Source organism: Epinephelus moara, chromosome 18, assembly GCF_006386435.1.
Source record: "Epinephelus moara isolate mb chromosome 18, YSFRI_EMoa_1.0, whole genome shotgun sequence".
NCBI classification, from domain to species: domain Eukaryota; kingdom Metazoa; phylum Chordata; class Actinopteri; order Perciformes; family Serranidae; genus Epinephelus; species Epinephelus moara.
Genome location: NC_065523.1, coordinates 20,151,606 through 20,176,046, shown reverse-complemented (window position 1 = coordinate 20,176,046; position 24,441 = coordinate 20,151,606). Strand labels below are relative to the sequence as shown.

Genomic DNA, 24,441 nt, shown 5'->3' with positions numbered 1-24,441 from the left:
TGCATTATTATGTTATATGTATATTTTCATTTTATACTCTACTATTTGCAGTTCATTTGAACATGCTCAGAGCTTGTTTTTCTCTGATTTTGGTGCACCCACAGACTTAAGACGTTTTATTCGTTTTGTCATACTTTAAATGTTTTTTAAGAAAGAAAATCACAATCTTATATGCATTTAACTGACATAATATTATAGGCTGCGTCACTGAACCATATGAATAATAACAACTGGTATGTGGTGGAAGAAGTAAGTATTCAATCTATTTACTTATGTGAAATGGTTAATAATTTGAAGAAACAAGGGTTAGGATAGACTTAAGGAATAGTTATGTATATGTCAAAGGGGTTAACTTTTGGAATGGTTGTGACAGGGAAATAAAACTGTTGACCACTCTGTAAATTAAAAAAATAAAAATAAAACAATGTAGTGCAGAAATAATAAATAAATTACAATAAACTACCACTATATTATCCTAAAAATAAAAAGAGTCCCGTTAGAAACAAGGGTGCAGTCCTGGGAAGTGTGGGTGTGCTGTGGGCTGTCCAAATCTACACGTCATCCAGTCCTCATGGTGCCAAAGGCTGACCTTCTGTAAAGTTCCAGAAAGTCTGCTTGGGGTGCAGACTACTGCCGACTTCACTGATTTAATAACCCACAATTCATTGCAATACGGACGTGACGTTATTAAAAAAACGACAAAAAAAAAAAAAAAAAAAAAGCAAAATACTTTCTGCAGCCTGATAACCTCTATAGGCTATAGATGGTAATCAAAATGCATTGTATTATTGCAGATATAGGTTGTGCAGTGTAATGCCAAATATATAGAAAATGGCCGAAAAACAACAAAAGCATATCTTCTGATGTAACCACAAGGCCCACCCTATTTATTTAGTCATAGCAGTACTTATAAACATCTCTGTATTTGGATGTCTGCAGCCTATATGTTGCACAGAAATGTATTTCACTCACATTATCTGCAGGGACAGATGCGCAGACATAATATAACGGCAGCGACCACCATGTAAATAACTGTAATCGTCGCTCGAACGTTTCCATGGCAACGAGTAAAACAGCCTGGAGCGCTGCAGATTTTACGTGATGACGGTGAACACGTCACAGTACTGCGAGGGTAGGTCCGCAGGTCCAGATGGTGGAGGTTTGGGTGCAGCCTGGGACACCACGCAGTTGATATTAGCACCACTACAGTTTCACCAGAATTGGTTTTTGGGGAAATAACAATGGAATCGAAGTTAAAGAAAGAGTTGGGGACATCCATGCTGGAGTCATGTGGTCATGCAGGAGGTGGATACATTTGCGAGGGTCAGAGTTATGATACTGACCATGGGAGGGTGTTTGTGAAGATAAATTACAAGAGCGAGGTATTTAATCATTGTTTTTTTTAATATTTAAATTCAATATAGTGACAATGAGTGGCTTTTTATATGGCTGCAAGCTGCGCCCTCTCAAAGCACAGTAGTTTTGATTGCTACTGAACTTTGTGCACACGTTGCGAAATGGAGACGGATTTAATTTCATAGTAAGTACATGCCAACGAGTGTAGATCTGTGCTGTTGCTTTGCCTACCAGCCCAAATCCTTACTTTTTACTTTTTTACATTTCGTTTTCACATGATTTATTTTGTTTTATTCAGGCCAAATTGATGTTTGATGGGGAGATGGCCAGTTTGGAAGCCATTTTAAAGACAGAAACTGTTAAAGTCCCCAAGCCTGTGAAGGTGATTGAGCTTGACACAGGAGGATGTGTGCTTGTGATGGAACATCTGGACATGAGAGGTCTGAGCAAGTAAGAGCTCTCTCATACAGTGTGTTTTTCATGCAGTACCAGTCGAATGGAGGGCAAATAACAGTCAAAAGTTTGTTGTTCTTCTTCTTCTTCTTCTGTTTTTATAAAATACTTTAATTCCATATCCAACGTGCAGGTACTCAAAGCACCTCGGAGAGCAGCTGGCAGACATGCATCTTCTCAACAAGAGACAGCTGGAAAAATTAAATAAAGAGCAGCAGACAGTGGGTAATTCACTTTAACCTCACATGCAAATACAGACAAATGTGCAGAAAACATCTTTCACTCTCTAGACATTTAGATGAGAGTTTACTGCTGATTGATTAAGATGGACTATAACTACAATATGACTGTACAGGAAAAGGAGCTGGACAGTCAGATGTGGCTGTTGTTGAGAAGTTTGGCTTCAGTGTAGCTACATGCTATGGATTTTTTCCACAGGTAAGTATATGAATATTGCATCTGTATAATACTGTATTGTAGTCTCTAAGCATGAATTTCACTCCCCTTACCTCCTCAGAACAACGAGTGGCAGGATGACTGGGTGACATTCTTCTCACAGCAGAGACTGCAGCACCAGCTCAACATGGTGGAGCAATCTTATGGAGACAGAGAGGCCAGAGAGTTATGGGCCAAGCTACAGGTGCACCTTCCCTTTGGCGCCATCGAATATACTTTACACACATCCTTATTATTGTATCAATAATCTGACTCATAGTGTTTCTGTCATTTACAGCTGAAAATGCCTCTGTTCTTCAAAGATATAGAGGTTGTCCCTGCTCTCCTGCATGGAGACTTATGGGGAGGCAACATGGCACAGTGTGCAGACGGCCCAGTCATCTTTGACCCATCCTCTTTCTATGGTCATTCAGAATTTGAGCTGGGTATTGCTGGAATGTTTGGTGGTTTCAACAGTGCTTTTTACTCTGCTTACCATGAAAAGATTCCTAAAGCACCAGGCTTTGCACAGAGAAACCAGCTTTACCAACTCTTTAACTATCTAAATCACTGGAACCACTTTGGCGATGAATACAGGCGCCCTTCAATAAGTGTTATGAAGAAACTGCTGAAATAATTGCACTCACAGTCACTTCCCTTGCATCAAACTATTGATGTCCAGCAGACTGAAACACTACATACACTGACAAAATGTTGTTGTGTTTTAATTAATTCATGCAATACTTAATAACCGCCGCTTAGTCAACAGTAAAGCCTAGGATGAAGTGAAATGATTGTCCTGCAATGCTGCATTTGTAGCCTGGTATGAGCACTGCAGTCAATGTGACTGAGACCTCCATCATCATGAAGAACTCTCCACCCCTCTTACTGATTGTTTGACCTCCTGCCACAAGAATGAACACCAGCTTCTTCTCCCAGGCTGTTGTGCACCTTGCATCCCAGCACTCACATGCAACTTAGTAAAATAAACATACATGTATAAACCTAGCTGTCTTACATTAATTTGTGTTGCTACTTTGCTTATATGTGCATTATTATGTTGTATGTATATTTTCATTTTATACTCTTCTATTTGCAATTAAATTGAACATACCCAGAGCTTGTATAGTCCAGGTTTTGATGCACCCATAGACTTAAGAAGTTTTATGTTTTAAGGTTTTTTTTCCAGGTAGAAAATCATGATCATATGAATCTGACATACATTGACATTGTGGAATGGTTGGGACAGGGAATTAAAACTGTCAAATCCATCAATCAATAAATATATTTTTTTAAAAATGAGGTGGTGCAGAAATGTAAAACCGAGGTATAATTATTGCTGCGTATGAAATGCTTTGGAATGTTGGTAGTTTCCTTATTTTTGATTATAATTTATTTTAATTCAATTTAATTTAAGTTAATTTAATTTTTTTTTTTGGTATTTTATTTTATTTTTAAAAAATGAGTTACTTACGAGAATACGCTAAGTGAAAAGGGTAGGTATAGTAAGCTTAACCTTCAGCTCACAACTTTTTGATCAATTTTTTAATGTTTTCCTTTTGTTTTTCCTTTTAATTTAATGCGTTGTTGCTATTTATTCTTCATGATATGCATTCCTTTTAAAAAATAATAAGGATGTTAATAAGGACCAAAATTAATTACCACTGTACTATACTAAAAATAGTTTGATGTCACACTATATAAATACTTAACTACAAGTAAAAGTCTTGCATTCATTTTCACTGAAGTAAAAGCACACAGCTATTATCAGCCCTCTTAGCATTATAATATTACATTACTGGCCCATTCTTGATGTATTAACATGTTTTTTAACACCTTGATCTGAAAACTAACTAGTATTTATAGCTGTCAAATAAATGCAGTTAAATACAATATTTACAATAATCATTTCCCCCTGGGGTAGATGTATAAAGTAGCATAAAATAAAAATAGTTAGGTACATAGTTACTTTCCACCACTGGTAAATGTTAATAAACATAAAACAAACAAATTTTATTTCCTCTCAGAAACAGAAGCGCTTTTATGACTGAGCTATCGCGACCTGAGATAAGTCTGTACCTTCTCGCTTACCGTACTGGGGCAGGGTTGCGACACAACAGCAACTGCAAACTGCATCACAGCATAGAAACTGTAAAGATTAATGCCTCGGCTTTATATAGTGATATTTATTTCAGTTTTCGCGTAGTTATTTTACACGTTAATACCTCCGCTAAGTCTGTGTCGCACCTGTTTAATAATTCCATCGTTTCGTAAGATATTTTAACCTCCATCCTTTAGCTAGGCATCAATGCTAACATTAGCTAGCTAACGTTAACTGCACCATAACTTATAACAACAAACGTTGACGTTAGCGTCTGCAACAAAGACACTCGTGGTTGTAGTCTGGCAGAATGGCCTTATCGGAGACAGAGAATGGGTGTTCAGGAGGTGACGGAGGAGAGTCTATTGTAAAGACGTGTGTTTTGGGGGGCTTCACTGACAGCAGCGAGACCAGAGATCTCATCTCCAGCCTCCCGGAGGTCCACGGGGACTTGGTGACAAGCGAGTCCACCATGCAGAGGTTCTTGGGTGAGAGAGTCATTCACAGAGTACATGGGTCTTTAGATGAACCATTTTAATCAGCGCTTTGGAAGGGAGGTTTTAGCTTGTTGACTATTGATGACAATGCCCATTTCCTCCCACAGTGATAATGAACAGATATCAAGAGCAGCCTCATCTACTGGACCCACACCTAGGTACACTATGATAAGTATAACTCTAACTTCAATCTGTATTAGTGCTTTAGATCCATTGCAGTATATATGTCTCTAATGTTTCCTATTTTGTCTTAGAATGGATGCTGAACATGATACTGGAGTTTGTGAGGAGTGAGAAGTCTCCCCCTTCATTGGTTCATTTGGGCTTCAAGTTTCTCTACATCATCTGTAAGGTCAGTCACATTAGCTGTGTCTTCTCTGCTTTGTCAGTGAAAACCCACCAGACTCCACTATGCTGAGTAAAACCTTGAACGCTCATTATACTGACACAGCAGAATTATCCGGCTGATCCAATACCCTGATTTGTGAGACACGTCACAGGATGTATGTATCTGTTTGATTTTTCCTGGGCAGGTCCGAGGCTATAAAATCTTCATGCAGCTTTTTCCGCATGAAGTGGCAGACGTCCAGCCTGTTCTGGACCTGCTGTCCAGGCAGGATCCCAAAGACTCTGAGGTGAGACTGGCATTACTTTAACTAAGAGACTAAGAGATAATCTAGGCCTTCACGATTACACCTCTGTGCACATGCATACATTATTTTTGTCCTCTACTCATTTCAGACTTGGGAAACTCGCTACATGTTGTTGTTGTGGCTGTCCATGACCTGCCTCATACCCTTTGACCTTTATCGTCTGGATGGTCATCTGGAGTCAGATGGCAGCAGGGCCAGAGAGCCCACCATGGAGCGTATTCTAGCTATTGCAAAGGCAAGTTAAGTATATGTTAGAATTTTGATTCTGATAAATGCCATAGAGATTGGTCTGTATGTTCAGGTCTTGCTCCCCATAAAGGCTTGGCTCTGTTACCAGAATTTAAGGATCCTCTAAATAGTTAAATAAATGGTCTAAATGTTTGACAACAGTAACAAAGCGTCCTCTGCTGTTGTAGAATCTGTGACATATCCATATTTACAGTGACAAAACCCCCCATCATTTTTTATTTTTTCCAGTCTTATCTACTTGTCAGCGATACTCCCAGGGATGCTGCATCTGTACTGGTATCAAAGTAAGTGCACCAATGCCATGCAAGTAAATACATAGTATTTTTATTTTGTGGTTGTCTCCAAAAATATCAGTTTGAAACAATTGAATAATAATACCCTTAACAATATATACTCACTGGCCACTTAATTAGGTGCACCTTGCTAGTGCCATGTTGGACCCCTTTTGCCTTCAGAACTGAACTACTTCTTCGTGGAATAGATTCAGGTGCTGGAAACATCCCTCAGAGATTTTGGTCCATATTGACATGATAGCATCACACAGTTGCCTCAGATTTGTCAGCTGCACATCTATGATGTGAATCTCCTGTTCCACCACATCCCAAAGGTGCTCTATTGGATTGAGATCTGGTGACTGTGGAGGCCATTGGAGTACAGTGAACTCATTGTCATGTTCAAGAAACCAGTTTGAGATGATTTGAGCTTTGTGACATGGTGCGTTATCCTACTGGAAGTAGCCATCAGAAGATGGGTACACTGTGGTCATAAAGGGATGGACACGATTAGCAACAATACTCAGGTAGGCTGTGGTGTTTAAACCATGCTCAGTTGGTACTAAAGGGCCCAAAGTGTGCCAAGAAAATATCCCCCACACCATTACACCACCACCACCAGCCTGAACCGTTGATACAAGGCAGGATGGATCCATGCTTTCATGTTGTTTACACCAAATTCCAAGATGGTTGTGTGTGAAAATCCCAGTAGGTCAGCAGTTTCTGAAATACTGAGACCAGCTTGTCAGGCACCAACAACCATTCCAAATTCAAAGTCACTGAAATCATCTTTCTTCCCCATTCTGATGCTCAGTTTGAACTTCAGCGGGTTGTCTTGACCATGTCTACATGCCTAAATACTTTGAGTTGCTGCCACATGATTGGCTGATTAACTATTTGCGTTACTGAGCAGTTGTACCTAATAAAGTGGCTGGCGAGTGTATATATCTTTCAGTTTTTCAATGCTTTCTTGCAGACTTAATTTTAGTCAAAGGCTCTGCATAATAAAATGTGAATATGCCCTTGCAGCCACAAAATTCCCCAAGTTCAACCGAGGGCAGTGGACTTCCTTAACGCCCACAGACCACTATGAACATATGAAAAATGATGAACACAGATTCAATTTCTCTTTTGGTGAAGTCAGTGCTGTCCAAAACTCAGTGACAAGTACTTTTTTTACATATGATGACAGACAGAGGTTGTGCATCATTCCTGGAAATGAAGAAATGTTGAGTTTATTTTTTAAAGCATTAAGCATTGGCTCTGTGAATATGAAATTTGGCCAAAATGATAATTATGTTAACAATGTAGAAGTGTTGGAACCTATTTATATTGTAGATATTAAAAATCAAACTGATCATGTTTGATGTTATTTTTTTGTCAAGAGAACCAGTGCGATCCTAACTTACAGGCTGGCCTACAAATAAAAGTCATCCCAGCACCACTGTATTAATAATTTATGTTAAGTAGTTGTTGTAATGTTCTGTGACATAGTCAGTTGATAGCAGTATGTACCACATGCTCACCTGGATTTGGAAGGACATTACTTATGTTTATTTTTGCAAGTCAGACTACATGTTTAAAAGTTTCGATGCACTGCCCGATTAACACAGAATACAACTATGATTAAGTAAGTAACTGTAATTAGTTTTCCAGCCAATAGAGGGCATGGTTGTCCTGCGACTGTCCTTACTGGCGTGTGTTTATCCTCATAAAAGCTTTTATTGCTTTCTTGCCTTTTTGTTCATGACTGAACAGGTTCATGACACGCCCTGATGTGAAACAGAAGTGCCTCGGAGACTTTTTGGACTGGAGCCTGACCACTATATCCCAGACCAGTGACCAGTCAGTGTTGGACATAATGGTGCTGGATGGTGCCCTGCAGTCTCTGGTACACACACACACACACACACACACACTCGCCTGTCACACTCAGATCTGACACCTGTCTGTGTATGTTTGAAGCCAGTGTAATCTGTGTGTACCGCTGTATTGAAACCTGCAGAGGGTAGTTTACAAGAGCGGGCATGACTGGTATGTCTCACACAATACCTACTGTGGTTTTGGCAGGTGTGTAATGCACCTGCTGCGTGTGTGGGATCTGCTGTTTCAAGTGACTTATGTCAGTTTAATCCACTGCTCTAAGCTAAACGGTTCTTCATCAGATGAAAGCGGAATTTAGGGTTCTTAGTTCCAGTGAAATCCACTCTTCCACCCTGATGCATCTGGCATTACATCTGTTCTCACTGGAAATCTGTATAAATGATGGAGGGTATTTTGAAATCACTCCCTGTCAGCTAAGGTAATCTAATGCAGCCCTCGAGCGCGTACATTACATTCATATCATTGGCACATAAACTTGCATAACATGTTTAGAAAGCGTCTCTTCGTACTTAATGTCTGTGAAGTTAACCTTGTTTCAGCCTATGTGGTGCTTACGGCGTTCAAAACTGGCTCTGTGTATTCAGTCAACAAGCCTACAGGACCCAAACTTGCATGTTTTTCGCGTGTAGTTTGAGGGTAAAGTGCTGCAAAGAATCAAGATTTAAAGACAATATGGAATTGTCAAGAAGTTAGCTAGAATGAATTTGGATTTTGAGAGTCATTTCTGTTAGTGTAATAAAAATGGGTGATGCCTTTCTAAGTGTTACTACTATCATGTGTCCTTTGCAATTTCTTCGATTGATCGGGTCATCTGATTTTTTTTTTGTGTCCCCTAGGCGAAGCTTTTCAAACACGGAAAAAGAGATGACCTCCTACAGTATGGTAGGTTCCCTTTCACCTGTTGCGTTTATAGTTGAGCAATGAATCAAGAGTTTTTGTCTTTCAGAGGCTTTAGCAGGATGTAGCTAGGGTGAAGATACCGGTTTATGAAACTATAATCCAGGAAGTCCATCAGTCCATGCTAGCTTGTCAGGAAGGGGGGTGAATAATGCTTCAAAAGTAGGCTACATTTTGGCAAGGGTAAAAACAGGCATGGCCATTTTCACAGGGTCACTTGACCTCTTACCTCAAGATCATCTGAATGACAGTGAGTCTGTGGGACCCTCAAATCTCCCCTTCACAGACATGCCCACTTGATGCTAGTCCCATACACCATGCAGCTTTTTGCACTTGTTATTTTCGGCTATTTTGGCAAAAAATGACTAAAATATGTCTATGGTGGGTCTCAGTGAGTTTTTCCTCTCCATGTGAAGGTTAAAGCAAATGCAGAATATCCTGTACAGCAGTTACTGAAGCATGTGATTGTCACACTTTCAGTCTTTGTTCAGTTGCTTTTGCCTCTGGTAACACAATTATTTGTGTTCACAAATCATTATCTAAATGTCCCAAGCCGGAGGGAGATATCTGAATGCAAATATACGGCGATATTTCCCTTTAAAAGTACAGCAACAGAGCCGTCTCATACATGAATATGATCTATATTCTCTTCGACATGCTGTCCAGTGTACGGACAGTCCAGTTGTAGCCAACATGTGAACCTTGTCAGTGGCAGTTAGGAGTGGCAGACTCACTCTTGTGTAAATATTCACATCTTTGAATTGTCAACATTGTGAGAATTTTTTTTCCTTACCAAAAGGCACCTGTATTTTTCTTAGCCTGTAGCCAGATACCTCTTAAACACATCTATTTATGTATGTATTTATCAGTTTCTTTGTTATAACAGTAATATATTGATGTCATTATTTGTTTTAAAGCTCCTACAGTCCTGCAGTGTCTGGAGAAGAAACGTCTTTCAGAGAGCAACCAGGCCATGCTGAGTAAGCTCGATGTCAAACTCATCCAGAGGCTTGGACTCACCTTCCTGAAGCCCCGTTTGGCCGCCTGGAGGTCAGACATAATGCCAGCAAATTAAATCTTACATTTATGAAAACGAGGTCTCCAACAGAAGTCAGCTGGCACAATCTTAATCTGTTTAACACACTGATAACCAAATAAATTCAGTGTGTGTGTGCAGTTTGTTAGATCTAAACCATGCGTAGCCACGTGACTTGGACTCGGGTCAAATTTTAGGACTTGACTTTACAAAATCAAAAAGACTTGGCCTTTAACAGTTATGACTTGTGACCTGACTTAGACTTGAGACTTTTGACTTGAAAATACTTGATACTTTCCTCCAAGCTCAAAGATTAAAAAGTATGTTCTTGAAAAAGTGTGCCACAAATCAATTCATTTCCCTCCACTTCCTGAATCAACCAACATTACCGTATTTATTCCAAGCCAGTCGACACCAGTACAGTTGTAGGAAGGAAAATGATCAGACAGAAGCACAGAGCTGAGTGTCTTAAAACATTTCTATGCATGTTTTTCAGGTACCAGCGAGGCAGCCGCTCCCTCGCAGCAAACCTCTCCATGTCCCAGTCTACTGCAGCCACTGCTGCTGTGACTCCTGAGGTGGAGACACAAGAACTGGAGGAGGACTACGACATTCCTGAGGAAGTGGAGACTGTTATTGGTCTGTTTCAGCCTCCGCTCTGTTTAAAGCATGTGTTATTGCTATGCCTCTTCTCAGGAAATCTAATTTGCATGTTGTTTCACAGAGCATCTGCTGGTGGGACTGAAAGATAAGGAAACAATCGTGCGCTGGTCTGCAGCAAAGGGGTAACAGTTTATTCACACGTCACCTAACCTGAACTTTTGACAACAAGTCGTCCTTGTTGCTACTTGTCTTTGGTATTCTTTATTTCAAAGACAGCTCCTCTGAAAGAGTTTATCTGTTCCAATAGTCATTTGTTTTATTCAACCCTTCAGCATTGGGAGGGTGACTGGGAGGCTTCCCAAGGAGCTGGCAGATGAGGTGGTTGGATCAGTGCTGGACTGCTTCAGGTCGGTTTCTCCTGGGGGCGTATTGGCTCTCTCTGTCAGTCACGCTATGGCATTAATCATTTCTTTTGTTTGTTTTTTTTAATTATTATTATTTTCAAAATACCTGTCACACAGGGGCACATTTTTCAAGCAGCCCCATACCCACTTTCCATAAGGAAATGTTAATAATAACAGTACAGAACTGCTGATTAACTGTACAATTAACTCAAATAGTGAATGAAATTTGTGTAAAACAAGCAATTTAAATTCATCTTATTATTTCCTTGAGATGAGTTTTCCTGTTATTTTTAGGAACATTTCTACAATTCTGATTTAATTATTTAATATTTTCATTAAGTTTGCTTCACAGAAATGAATAAAATCCAGAGATGTAGAACACTGTATTTAAAAATTAAAAAAAGTTAGTGCTCTGACATGTTCTATGTTTTGACCTGTGCTGTGGTATTTTACTTTTCAAGCTTCCAGGAAACAGACAATGCTTGGCATGGAGGCTGCCTGGCACTGGCAGAACTTGGTAGGAGAGGCCTGCTGCTTCCTTCCAGGTTGGCAGATGGTATGTGACCACAAAGTGACATTAAGATAGTTATCTTAAGATACTTGGAATATTGTGAACAAGTCAGTTTTTGTAATTTATTTATTCAACATATTTACATTTACAGTACATTACATCGTCCATTTTCAGCTTTCTACAATACAAAAAAAGTCCACATTTAAATATTAACAACCCCTATGAAAATTACATTTCACCTTTGTGTGTGTGACAACAAGACATAATATACACATACAGTCTTTGTGTTCATCAGTTGTTTTTACAGTTGCTCTTGTGGCAGTGCTATAAAAATTTTTATTAGTATATTCAGTAAGTTGATCTGTTCAAGTTGAGGCTTGCAGTGATGAAGGTTAGAGATACTCTGCCCTTCTTATCAAATGTAAAAGTCAGAGTTCAGCAGCAGCGAGGCCTCCTCCTCAGAGCCCGCCCTGCTGTTTTTGCTCTCTTGCTTGGTTTATGCCACTTGTTCTCAGCCTGGCTACTCTTTGCCCTCTTCATGCCAGTTGGATTCGCCTTGGTTGTGTGCTTTGTCTTCCTCGGAGAGACACAACTTGTAGTGTCTGTGGAATCCTCTGTGGGTTTATCTGAAGTGCTGAAGTCACATGAAGAGGCAGCGGAGCTTGCAATGGCTAGCTGACAGAGCGCCAATGCTGCAGTCTGCCTCTGGTCACATGGTTCTTCGCCCAGGTCAGTGTCGGACGTCTGCTGGAGATCTTCCGAAGTGCTCGGGGCAGAGCTGTGCACAGGGCTGCTATAAGATGCTCGCAGGCTGAGGTTCAGAGGCAACTCCTCCCCTTTTAATTTCTCTGTGTCTGAGCACCTTAACCTGTAGTCAGATGGGCTGTTTTCGTTGTCCTGGTTCCTTGTTGAGAGGTTGAGTGGAGCCAGATCTTCTCTGTTGTCCCTCTCATCATGCTCTGCTGTAGGTTCAGGACATGGCTCAGAAACAGGTATCGAGGAGTATCTGCTGCTCTCAGCTGATCTGAAAGAGACAGGGCAAAATAAAGAGTTAAAGAACTGACTACTATTAATTACCAGTAATCGCTAACACAATGTGCTTCTCCAGCCAAGGAAGAAAGATGTGTTGATTTCTACCTACCCTCCATCCACATGCAGAGTTCCTAACTGCAGCAGGCTTTCCGCAGACTCCTCTTCTCTTGTGTCAGGTTTGATGGGTGGCACGGCTGTAGCTGTGTGTCCCAGTTGGCTGGTTGTCTGTGAGTCACCTTTGTTGGTGTAGTGTGGGGCCTCTGTGTCTCTCTGGATGATGTGTGCGTGACTGGGTCTGTCAGGAGAGCCCAAGGCTGAACAGCCCTCTTTAGGGCTCAGCCTTGTTTCCTTGTCTCCACTTTGCCCGTCCTTGCTCCCCTCTTGTGTAGATGTGTTGAGGCTGTTCTGACTTGGACCTGGATGCATGTATAAGTCATAATCCTTATGCCACAGGGTCGGGCCGTACAAATCCAAAGGACGATATCGGGGTCCTGTAATTGGCATGGAGAGCTCATGAGGTCTGTATAGGGTGTAGTGGAGAGGGGGGCCCGGGTGAAGAGGGTGGCAGTACCTGTATGGATATGGGGGAAAGAGGGACGTGTGAGGTGGGGCAATAGGCTGTGGCACCACAGGCCTCTGGGGATTCATAAACTCTGGCCGGAAAGGCGGAGAGTTTGGCTCATTTGCATGGTGGTCTGCCGGGAGATAGTATGGTGGATACAGGGGCCGGTCGGGCAGGACATAAGGAGCGTATTCAGGAACCATGGGAGGGGGAAATGGTTTCAAGGGAATGGATGATGAAATCGTGCCCCACGGGAAGCCTGGGTGGTTGAAAGTGGGAACAGGAGCTGGTGAATCCTCTGGCTGCTGCACAGATGACTTCAAGGCTTCTACTCCGTCATTTTTGGGTGTGACGGGGGAGAAGGCAGATGGGCGCGGCAGAGAGTTGGCCTCAGTGCTCTCCTTGTTCTCTCCCGCTGTTACTGGATTTGGTTTTGTCACACTTGGGCTGTCCTCAGTGACCGGAGTGTCACACCCAACGTCTATTTCTTCTGTGTCCTCTCTGCTCTCAACTGTGTCCTCCTCGGTTTCCTGTGTCTCAGGGCTGTTGTTCTGAACTGCCTGCCGGGGGTTTGGACAGTCCTTAGATTTAACAGAGGCTCCCTTTACTGCAGCCTTAACCTGTCTGGCTGTTTGCCCATTTTTCTGTGACACCAGGGAGATGGAGTTCTTACACAAGTTGTATTTCATATGGTTGAAGAGATGGGACTTTTCGTTGCAGGTGAAAGGACACTGGAAACACTGGTACTTGTAAGGCTTGCCTGGCGGTCGGGGAATGTAGTGGGGCCTTTTTGGCTTGCGCTCCTGAGCAGTCTCCATCTTGAGTCTAATGAATGTTGTCTGAAAGAAAAATACAGCACATTGCAGTTAAGGAATAAATAGTGGTTTAAATTCTTTTGAAGCTCCTTGTGTCACTGAAGCTGCTAGGAGTGTGACACCAAAGCATATAAGAGAATCTCATGAATCATTGCAGCTTTTGTACCAGATTCCCACTGAGCTGACTGTCAAGTAATGACGCTAATAGAGTTGTTTGACTGGTTCAGGCGGAGAGTGGCTGTCATTGGACGTTTTTTCTCTCTGTTTTTCTTTCGCTGCTCGCGCAGAAAAATCTCTCGCTGCACAAAACACTGCACCCTCAGGCTAATGTATTTCTGCAACTGTTAATTCACACTGGGTTGAACACCAAACAGAGACAAAGTTAAATATGAAAAACCGTCTGCTGTTTGGGAAAGTGTACCCACATGTTTGCTTAGGTGCACTCCTGTCTCAGTGTGGTTTTGGTTGATTGGCAGCAGCTTACGAACGCCTCAAGGTGCTTGTTCACCCATCTATCTGTTCAGATATCACTTCACTCATCTATCCCGTACAGTTAGAGAGCTGCTAAGGCACTAGGTAGGTAGGTGTTGGGCAGACCAGACACTTAGTAACACAGACCTGGGGGGCATGCAGAAACTTGCCTTCTATCTCAACCTTACTAAACTCAGTGCTGTCGGCGTGGGAACCATGAGCCACCTGCTTCCCATGACTACACCTGCGGGATGCACAGCTCCCAACCACCATTTGATGAGATCACTAGCTCTGGATACACAAGCATGAGAAATATTCTTTCATAACTGTGTAAAATGTAATGCACCAGCTTGCACGAGTAACAGTATTTTAAACCAGGCATTTTAGTAAAACAATGACGTGTATGTGGCATCTGAAACCCTTCAGCTTCGCCTTCGATATGAAACATCACCTAAAGCTGTGAGTTAGGTGTTGCTGGGCGCCGCGTGGAGGAACCTGCTTGTCATGCGCTGTCGCAAGAAGTTGTCACTCAAGTTTCTGTCCAACTGTTGTAGCACGCAAAGCCACTCCTTTCTTAAGTACTGAAATTCATTTGAAAATCCCTTTTTAACTGTGAATCTCTCCCACTGTGAATAATCCAGTCAAACATTTTGTTTTTACAGTTTTTCCATAATAAAAAAGGAAAATGTTCCCATGAGCTCAGATGAATTTTATATTAATTGAGCAGTCTGTATATGTTACAAAATAGTTTTTTTAAAGCTTACTTACTAACTTACAAAGTATCTTGAACTATTTTTCTGCAGAGGCCAGGTATTTTAAGGATTACCCGTGCATCAGTCATGACAGTGCAAGTAGGGGCTGATTACAATCCATAGGTAACAGGTGCATATGTAGCTCATACCTACCCTAAATAATACACACTACAAACTTGTTAGCAACACTTTTACAAAGACAGTCTTTCCCAATAACACAGAAAGGCTTTGATGTAATTTAATGCCGCTTCCTTGTTAATGAACGGAGGATAAAAATAAATAAATAAATAAAAAATACCTGCTGTGGTCGTAGCAACGGCGTCCTCTCCTAAATGTTCAGCCTGCAGAGAGCCGCTCCACGGTCCACAGCCAGCGTTAGTCAGGACCTCTGCTCCAATATGTGCGAAAAGTTCAGAGCGTGTTTGTGAGTGTGTGTGATGCTGCATGTGTGTGCTGTATTTGGTAGTGTTAGGTGTGTGGTGAGTTCCTCTCTCTGGGATGTTGTCTCACCAGTGGGCGGAGCCTCAGCCCAGCAGCAGGGCCCTCAGGCAACATTGATGTACCTGGTATTAGTCAAGCCTCAAGCGATGATTTACATGATGGGGTGGGGTGGGGGCTCTCACTCCGTCTTCCTCTTAACTGCTCCATCTCTCATAATTTGTGGAAATGACCACACAGGCCTCATCCTGCAGTGCAAATCTGTCATTTCAAACTTAAACTGTTTCTCACAAATTCTTTAAAAAAGTGCAAAATGCAACAGTTTACAGCACTTTTCGTTCTTAAATTCTTAAATGCCCACCACAGTTTGGATTGTATGGAAAATTAAATGGTCAGCTCTGATCATTTTTTAAAAATAAACAGTACATTGAGCCCACATAGACTTTAATTCAGCTAGTCGTTACTGATTGTGACATTTGAACTCTCCTTTTCTCAGATTGCATAGAATAATGCAATATATGTTGCTTCCATCGTTTGATCTTATTGTTTTTTGGTCTTGAGATAAAACCACTCATACACTTCTGTTGTGTTTTGCAGTTGTGCCACTCATTGTCAAATCCCTCACCTACGAGGAAAAGAGGGGAGCGTGCAGCGTTGGGTCCAATGTGCGGGACGCTGCCTGCTACGTGTGCTGGTCTTTCGCCAGGGCTTATGAACCCAAAGAGCTCGAGCCCTATGTCCCTCAGATCGCCAGGTAACCTTCCCCTCACTTTCTTTGCCATAAAGGCAGAACACATTTTTGTCCATTAAGTTTCTCTTATTGATTCCTGATTATTTTTTTCTGTGTGGAAAGAAAAAAAGAAGGCCTTCACAGGTTTGCAGTCTCAACGCACCTGTCTCTTTATCTCCGAGTCTGAACACAGTGCAGATGGACTGAGAGAATATTTGCATAGCCTTTGTTTTCATTTAGGTTTTCCTAGGCAACGAAAAAATCTGCTGAGCCAGCCCACGTGGCACTATGTTATCATTTAATAGGATATTTACCCTCGGTGACAGACATGCTGCTCAGTTGGGAAACAGTGGCTCTTGCGTAGAGTGTCAAATACATGGCATTCCTGGAGTTTAAGCCCACGTTACTTGAAATAATCATTTTACAGACACTGCAAGCAGCATTGTTGTCAACTTTCCTTGTAGCCACACTTAACCATTTACTCCTGTCCGTCATGGCCCCATCTTGTTGCAAGTTTCCCGCAGCATAGACACACGAGTTTGACATTATTGTTTTGCAATGTGCAAAAACATGCCAGGATCGGTAGAAGGAATCGATACCATCCTGATCAGTTGGACAATTTTGAACCGATTCTCAACTGCAACCAGTTATGGATTCACCATCCTCTGTGAAGTTAACAGTTTCAGTGATGTAAGAGTGAATCTTATATTAGTAAATGACCCAAATTATAAACATTATGTCTTTAATAATACTTCACTCTTCCCCACAGAAAAATTCTAAAGCCAGGTCAGTAAAACGTACCTGTTTTCTGATCCATTTTAATTTGCTCTTGCTCTAGAAACACATTTCCTACTTTTGTAAATATTGTCATGTACATAATACGCACTCTAAATATATTTCACAGCTGTTCAAAAAAGTAATACCTACAATCAAGGGATGACAGCAGAATAAACATTTTAATAATCAGTAAGATTTTGTAGGGTGCAGCTCATTGTGAATTATGTTTTCATTATAATTTGCATAGAAGCTGCATGGTTTGCCTCTAAGCAGTTATTTAATGCCTCAAACCAGTTTTTCTGTGCCACAACAATCTTGCATGTCCCCACATAACCAGGAGATGTACCTGTGTGTTGCTGGTGTGCACACATACCTGTAGTAGGCTACAATAGGTTTGTGGCACAAACCTATATCATTGTAAAATCATGGTATCAAAAGGTGATCATCACATATCGTCTAAAAGTAATTAATAATGATAGCACTGATAAATGACTATCATGAAACTGTTACTGCTGCCAAACAGTACGTGCTGTCATGTTTTGGAGCAGTGCCAGCTGTTCTATGTACGTGTCCCTGTGCGCCCTGTCTGACACAGTAACTATATGCTACATGATTTAATAGAGGCTTCATATCCCAAAACAAAAACTAGGGGTGTGTTCCTAATTGCATACTTTTTCTTTTTACTTTCAGTAGGTACTGCAGCTGCCCTTAAAAAGTATGTACTGTTGCATGCAGTATGCACACAGTCAGGACATACTACTGTCTCATAACTTAAAGCCTTGAAAGCACTGTCATCGGTCATTGTGACAGCTGTCAGTCATCTGTCAGTGAGCTGTTAAGCTGTTATCTGTTTGCGGCTTGACATACTATGTATTGGGACATACTAAATCTTTTCCTGGCATACTAGATAGTATGGGTATTGGAATGCACAGTAGAGTTTCAAAACCTTAGTTGTGAGGACATTTTGGAATTTATGGGTATGTTTTTTTTTTGGCATTATTACTACCAGAAAGTGTGTCTAAAATGTAGGTGTGGCGACTGCAGGAATATATTGGAACTAACTTGCTGTTAAGACAAGCACATCTAGCACACACCAGCATTTGTCTGGTGGCTGGTGCTGATTTCAAACCCTGATTGAATGCAAGGCAGTTGGGACTCTCATTATATTCCTATTTGCTCCCATGCTGTGTGTAAAACGTTTTCTGGATATTCATCTATTTTTTTCAATCACTACATTGCAGGAAAGAATTTTGCGTAAAAGTAACCAGATTTTATTCAGACATGAGATTGACATGGTAAATTTCCATCAGGTTATCAGAAAGGGGTGCATGTCTAAAAGGAGCTCATGGTTTATCTGACTCAAATCTGTATAGTATGACTTTTGTGTTTTGTTTTGGGTCAATAAAGAGTTTAACTTGCAGTTTTAGCAGCTGCACAGACCAGACAGAAATGATCCTTTTAATCTAGAATGCAAAATGGCTGAGACAGCCTTGTCTCAGGATCAGGAGCTGGAGCCAGCCTGAACAGTAATGAGTAACATTTTTAAACTTGCACTTCTGATAGACAACCAGTGGAGAGAAACAAGAGTGCAATATCATCCAATGACGTACGTTCAGTCTTTGTCAATAGTAACGGTTTGCCTCCTCCTTGATCTCTTTTCTCTTGGTGTGCATGTACGAACCTGCGGCCTCTGACTGTGCAGACCAGCTCTGCAGTGTCAGTTTGAACCCCTGCGACTACCATTATCATCAGCAGTCGTGACAACACCCCTCCCTTTCCCTAGCCTACAGGATTGCCAGGTTTCGCCTGTTGCTGTAGGTTTCGGTCGCCGTTTGGCAGCAATGCTCAGACAAGCTGGTTCCTGCTCTGTTCATTACAGCTTGATGACATTTACAGAAAACTCAGTTTTTTGAGTGTGTGACTTAGTGACTTGGGGGCACACACACACACACACACACACACACACACACACACACACACACACACACACACATACAGCTAGATCTCTGCTTACACGGTTACATTTACACTGTATACTTATTAATTGTGGCAGCTGCAGAAGTAATTCAAAATATCCTTTCGGGCATTATCCAGAGTGCAATCAAGAAAGTTTTTGTTTCTAAGCCCTCTGGGCAGGGGCAGTTAGCATAGCCAAACCGGGGCAGTTAGTAAAGCTCCAGGCTGGATCTTGCTGTTAGGAGTCAGGGAACATGGGAGGAGAGCAAACAAGGCGAACAGCAGTTGGTCTCAGGCTGTCACTGGGTGATGTAGAAGTAGGGTGCCCCCCCCCTTCAACAACTGACATCCACACACCCTCCTGAGACTTGTAGAGGCAGTGTAGAGAGGAGGGATATCGAGGTCAAAACATTATCAGACTTCCAGTTATGCTGCAGAGTCATGGTTAATCATGTAGCTGCGTTTAAAGCATAGACTGTTCCAGGAACCTGGAACCTCATTTAAAGGCAGTTTCGTGGTGGTGATGTAATCTAGATTTAGACATCACTTTTATCTGAGTCATTGACTCATAACTAATTATTAAGATGTTGAGACACTGTAACAGGAGAGAGTTACACAAGATGAATATCTCAGTATGGGAACCGCATTTTGAAGACGGAGATAATGTAAGCAAATAAATGCATATGTGTATATGTGTGTAAGTTTTTCCAAGCTGCAAAAAAAAATGTATAAAAGTATGACACCAAAGTGTTAAGGAAGTATTGAGAACGACAATTCGCAAAAACAGCACATTTTACACTTACAAAGCTAAAGTGGAAGAAATTATGCTTTTTTGTTTTTTGTTTTTTGTTTTTTTTTTCACCACAAAGTTTATGCGACAGTTTGTTTATGACGCCCAATATGGCTGTTAATATTCCAGAACTGCGGCCATACAGAACAACCGGTGGACATAATGTTTTAAATAGCCATACAGTAGCATACCTGCCTGATATCAGACAGAATTTTCAACTCGTTGCACCCCGTTTCCATCTTCAGTCTGACACTGCGTCCACTCTAACTGATTTCTGTTAGGGAGTGGGATTTGATTTGTCCCTGAAAAAGTGAACAACTTTCACCTGCCATGCTGTGTGATGGAAATACACTCACTTCAAAACAATGGCAGGCCTTTAGGCGTGCATGGATCAGTCCGCTGGTTGTGGTGCACCACTTGACAACATTTGAAAACAGCTCGACAAAGGTGTTAGTCCCACCCGTGGCGCTGATTGGTTAACCATTAGTCCCCCTGTAGCGCTCATTGGTTGTTTGGTATTTCAACTGAGAAACCACTGTTCCACGTCACGGTGCCAGACCAGAATAAGTCAAGTTGAACTCAGTGGAGTGGGCACATTTAAAGGTCTGGACCAAGGCTAATAGCGCACACTTAAACCGTAATAAAACACAAAAAACACAAACACTATGACCCCTTTGCATTCAAAACCCATCAAATCAAGTATCTTGAACAGAGTGACTAATCAGAGAAGAAGGTTAAAGACGCACCAAGCATCACCGTAAAGTCCTGTGTGATAACATCCAGGGAAACACCAAGCTCTCTATCCACCATCTGACTGACTGTGATGAAGCTCATTTCTGGTCTGATCTATGCGGAGACTCGCAGTGTGTAACAGGTCTTCCTGGAGAACGTGCGGGATCTGTGATGCCGTCACCTACACCTAGCATGCTAACTGCTATAGATGTGGTGCATGCTGTGAAGAGGCAGGGACGCGAAATGTACAGCTGTAGTGGAGCCGTGCATTATTAAAACTCTAAAATCTGGTCTGCATAATTTATTTTTATATTTAAGTTGTTTTGGCAATAGACAACAATATTATGCTACTTAATAATGTACTACTGAATCTATTTATTTGGTGTTTTTCCCACCAGACAATTTGACCGTAGATGTTTTAATCTGCCGGACAGCTACATGTGATACCAGCAAAAAGTCAGCATATGCCGGCTAATGTAAATCCTGGTTTACCCATGATCCTGTGACTTTGAATACACTTAACTGTTGAGGAAATATTTACCTCATTGAACACTTCCAGGTACAAGTCTGTTCATCAGATCATTTAAACTCTCTACACTTTGTATTTCTCTCTGCAGCGCTTTGCTGATCACGGCTGTGTTTGACCGAAACGTCAACTGCCGCAGAGCTGCCTCTGTAAGTCCTCTGGTCAACATCCTACCATTAATTGACTAAAAGATGATTCAGTTGCATGACACAAGTTTTTATGTCTCGTTTTGTCACAGGCCGCCTTCCAGGAAAATGTCGGCAGACAGGTTTGTGACCACACTATTGACTACTTGTGTATTATGAGTAAGAGAATTACTGTGATTTGATGTTTATTTGCTGCCAAACATGCCAGTCTTGCTCAAACTTGCCTCGTTAGCGTAAGCTTTTGAAGCAAGCACAGCCACAGGGCAGCGGCACACATTTGATTCGCCAGCAGTCTTTGTGCCATAAATCTCTCTTAAAATCTTAGATCATCACTTGACTTAGAAACCAAATCACTTATCTCCCATGTTTCTCAGTGATAAACAACATTAGCTACAATGCACTGAATGAAAACGTCTCAGCTTTTGTTGCCTGTTTGTGTGTCAACAGGGGACATTTCCTCATGGTATTGACATCTTAACTGCAGCAGACTACTTTGCTGTGGGGAATCTCAACAACTGCTATCTGAACATCAGGTAAGAAACACATTAGCAGTTCTTAAGGGCTTACCCCTTACAGTGACACTTTCCTAGTCACACAATACTCAAGTGAAGCTGCACTCGGGCAATTGCCTTTGACAGCACACTTGTTATAACAGTCTTGAAAATAAAGAGGGGTGGCAATAGATAGTGTCCCATCCTTCCTCATTGACAAAGGAAGTGACAGATAGAAACCAGTCTAATTTCATGGTTGAACTTGTGGCCAAATGATTTTCCTCCTTAGTCCTTACCTGTTGTTCCACTGGCCAGTGAGCAAAAATGCACTCAGGTCAAAGGTCAGTTGTGTGCAGACATCATGATTTATGGTCAGTTAAGTACCCATAAATGTGCAGCTTTTAAGAAATACAACTACATCGTGCAGATTGCTTAGTTTAACTAGAGTTACGTTGAACTGTTAACCAACAATAAGAATCTGGACCAATTAATACTATCCGTTAAACAGTTAAAAAACTTTATCAAGTGTGATATACTGTCGCTACGGGGGGGAGATAATGAGACAGCGGAGTTGGCTGCTGCCCAGGTTAGAGTTGCACATTGCTGCCAGGGCAATGCAATAATGTTGCTCCTGGGAAACAACTACAGCACCCCCACACAGAGCGGACAGCTCAATGTCTGCCTGGTTAGCACCAGCTAACACAGCAGCAGCAGCTAACATCTGAAACTGAGCTGTTAAAACGGTCGTTACAAACTCACACCAACACCATAACAGCTCATCTCTGTCCTTAAACCCGTAAGGTAATGTTAGCCTTGTGATGCTAACAGTTAGCCCTGTCACTGGGTGTGTGACTCTCAAAGTCCCCTGCGAGTTCATGTCATAATAAACAGAGAGAAAGACAGAGCAGGACAAGGAGGCCCTGAGGGAAGCATTACACTAAGTGCAGCTCTACAGTGATACAAGATTTTACCCATTTTAAACCACAAAAAAGAAAGGACAGTTATATTTATCAAGCTTCAGCGAGACGCACTACATACATTACTTTAACTCGATTAGCCTATAATGAATGTGTTCCAATATGAACCTCTGCCACCTTTTGTACGTACATATCTGGCATGTTAGGGATGAACTGAGTGCATCAGAAGAACCAACATAAGGAAGCTCCAACACCCTCTCAGGAGTTGTCACCTCTGGTAGAAATGTGTCACAACTAGTGGAGCAAACATTCAAGCAGAAAATGGAGAAAGATGCTAGCCTCGGGGTATGACTGACTACAGAACGACACATAAAGAGGAAAAAAGAGATGGAGGAAATGCTGATTTTTACCCCTATTTCGGAATGTCTGAAGCTGGTATTAATTTTCTGTTGTTTGCAGCTAAGGCTTTCTGTTTTGTTCTCAAAGTGTCTATGTAGCTAGTTACCCAGAGTACACCAAGGCCATGATAGATCATTTGATCGCCATGAAGATCAACCACTGGGATAGGTGAGTGTTTGTGTCTCCCTGTCCTCATAAATGCTGCCTAGTATGACTGTGTGGGTACAGTAGTTTTGAACACAATACTACAGTCTTTGTATGTGTTTTGCAGCGTGATTCGAGAGCTCTCCACCAAAGCACTCCACAACCTGACGCCTCAAGCGCCTGATTATATGGCAACAACAGGTAAACAATGTCACCTTACCTGTTCCACAGGCAATGGAGAAAGCAGGCTCAAAAGAAAATGCCTTTTGGAAACCTATAATCATGAGGTTATGAGTGTTTATGTTCTGCCTTTTTTGTTGGATTCAGTTTTACCACAGCTGTTGCCCATGGCAGTGGGTCTTGACCTCCACGGTCGCCATGGAGCCATCCTGGCATGCGCAGAGATCACACACGCTCTTTACAAGCTGGGCCTTCAGACCAACAGGTAGCCTTTAATACCAAGCCGGTGGAACAAAATGTATTTTTAAAACATTCCTACAGTGGTGATACACCGTGAAGATGAGCATTTGGCATGACGTGAACTATTACGTCAGCTAAAAACAGAAGGCTTTGAAACTGTGTGTGGCTCAACAAACAACACAATGTACCTGTTGGCCATGCAGCTACTGTAGAAAACATTGTGTAGTAACTAATTCAATGATAAGAACTGCACCCTTAAGTAATTACAAAAAGTCTTAAAGGCATTGATTTCATTAATCTAAAATAAGACCTTAATTGGTATTAAAATGTCTTAAATCAATCTTTGAAAAGTCTTAAAAATGCTAAGACATGGGAAGTAGGATTTTACTGTTTTTCCTGATTGATGATTGTTTTTCTCACTGTAAAACCTCAAAAAATCTGCTTTTCCTCTCACATTAATGTCACACAGATAAAGATAATAGAACCAGCAACATGCATAGTTTGTTTCTATCTGCTATGCTCAGAGCGGTGTCTGCTAGCGAGTTGTCACTGTACCCTGGACGACAGGGGAAAATTAGCTATTTAACCAAGATTCCGCAGCATGGCTGAAACTGGTACAAGGCAACACATACGAGGCTCGATGTTCTTTATGCAAAATGTTTTTGAGATTTGCCATGATGGTATTTAAGGCAGTGGAACCCCACTTGGCGAGTAAGAAACACAAGAAAGCACTTAGAAAACCTGCCAACAAATGCCAACTATTTCCTTGTTCTGTTCATTTGGGCAAAATGGTCCCTTATCTTAAATAACTGATGTTAGTTCATGGTGTTTTTTCTCTTAAATTTTGGACATTGTACACTTGATATAAATTTCATTCTGAGTGGCATTATAAAAGTCTTAAAAAGTCCTAAATCTAACTTGCTTTAAGCTGTAGCAACCCTTAGTTTGCAATTCTGTTTCCTACTTTATGAATTGGAAGGCTGTTATGAAGA

At 41.5% G+C, this 24,441-nt stretch overlaps 3 protein-coding genes across 5 annotated transcripts in view; 2 read left to right on the top strand and 1 right to left on the bottom strand.

Annotated features, from left to right (window-relative positions):
- Positions 1-123: 123 nt before the first annotated feature.
- LOC126405801 (ketosamine-3-kinase-like) lies at positions 124-3,252 on the top strand. Of its 2 annotated transcripts, none has more exons than XM_050069738.1 (6): positions 124-1,382; positions 1,655-1,806; positions 1,943-2,034; positions 2,165-2,247; positions 2,327-2,449; positions 2,543-3,252. In XM_050069738.1, the coding sequence occupies exons 1-6, from the start codon at positions 1,242-1,244 to the stop codon at positions 2,879-2,881; spliced, it is 930 nt and encodes a 309-aa protein (XP_049925695.1). In that variant the 5' UTR covers positions 124-1,241; the 3' UTR covers positions 2,882-3,252. The 2 variants fall into 2 exon arrangements, with proteins under 2 accessions (XP_049925695.1, XP_049925696.1); XM_050069739.1 differs by having other exon boundaries at positions 1,240-1,540.
- Positions 3,253-4,339: 1,087 nt separating this feature from the next.
- Positions 4,340-24,441, top strand: part of tbcd (tubulin folding cofactor D) — a 33,186-nt gene continuing 13,084 nt past the window's right edge. For both annotated transcript variants that reach the window (XM_050069137.1, XM_050069136.1), the window contains exons 1-20: positions 4,340-4,833; positions 4,950-5,000; positions 5,097-5,194; positions 5,376-5,477; positions 5,584-5,730; positions 5,973-6,028; positions 7,775-7,907; positions 8,737-8,782; positions 9,715-9,847; positions 10,330-10,472; positions 10,558-10,618; positions 10,769-10,843; positions 11,302-11,396; positions 16,019-16,175; positions 21,024-21,081; positions 21,171-21,200; positions 21,526-21,611; positions 22,973-23,053; positions 23,157-23,230; positions 23,357-23,474. In XM_050069137.1, coding sequence (XP_049925094.1) covers positions 4,656-4,833; positions 4,950-5,000; positions 5,097-5,194; positions 5,376-5,477; positions 5,584-5,730; positions 5,973-6,028; positions 7,775-7,907; positions 8,737-8,782; positions 9,715-9,847; positions 10,330-10,472; positions 10,558-10,618; positions 10,769-10,843; positions 11,302-11,396; positions 16,019-16,175; positions 21,024-21,081; positions 21,171-21,200; positions 21,526-21,611; positions 22,973-23,053; positions 23,157-23,230; positions 23,357-23,474 — 1,922 coding nt within the window. In that variant the 5' untranslated portion in view covers positions 4,340-4,655. The remainder of the gene's footprint in view (positions 4,834-4,949; positions 5,001-5,096; positions 5,195-5,375; positions 5,478-5,583; positions 5,731-5,972; positions 6,029-7,774; positions 7,908-8,736; positions 8,783-9,714; positions 9,848-10,329; positions 10,473-10,557; positions 10,619-10,768; positions 10,844-11,301; positions 11,397-16,018; positions 16,176-21,023; positions 21,082-21,170; positions 21,201-21,525; positions 21,612-22,972; positions 23,054-23,156; positions 23,231-23,356; positions 23,475-24,441) is intronic.
- On the bottom strand, positions 11,467-15,432 carry znf750 (zinc finger protein 750). Its single transcript, XM_050069138.1, has 3 exons — positions 15,282-15,432; positions 12,493-13,784; positions 11,467-12,375 (listed from the first exon to the last, which is right to left on the bottom strand). The coding sequence occupies exons 2-3, from the start codon at positions 13,761-13,763 to the stop codon at positions 11,787-11,789; spliced, it is 1,860 nt and encodes a 619-aa protein (XP_049925095.1). The 5' UTR covers positions 13,764-13,784; positions 15,282-15,432; the 3' UTR covers positions 11,467-11,786.

What these genes read in the sequence shown, in the direction of transcription:
- LOC126405801 (XM_050069738.1), top strand. Translation starts at nt 1,242, where the DNA reads ATGGAATCGAAGTTAAAGAAAGAGTTGGGGACATCCATGCTGGAGTCA. An exon ending in AGATAAATTACAAGAGCGAG is followed by an intron (nt 1,383 to 1,654) that starts GTATTTAATCAT and finishes TGTTTTATTCAG; the next exon opens with GCCAAATTGATGTTTGATGG. An exon ending in TAAAGAGCAGCAGACAGTGG is followed by an intron (nt 2,035 to 2,164) that starts GTAATTCACTTT and finishes ATGACTGTACAG; the next exon opens with GAAAAGGAGCTGGACAGTCA.
- znf750 (XM_050069138.1), bottom strand. Translation starts at nt 13,763, where the DNA reads ATGGAGACTGCTCAGGAGCGCAAGCCAAAAAGGCCCCACTACATTCCC. An exon ending in ACTCTGCATGTGGATGGAGG is followed by an intron (nt 12,376 to 12,492) that starts GTAGGTAGAAAT and finishes TGTCTCTTTCAG; the next exon opens with ATCAGCTGAGAGCAGCAGAT.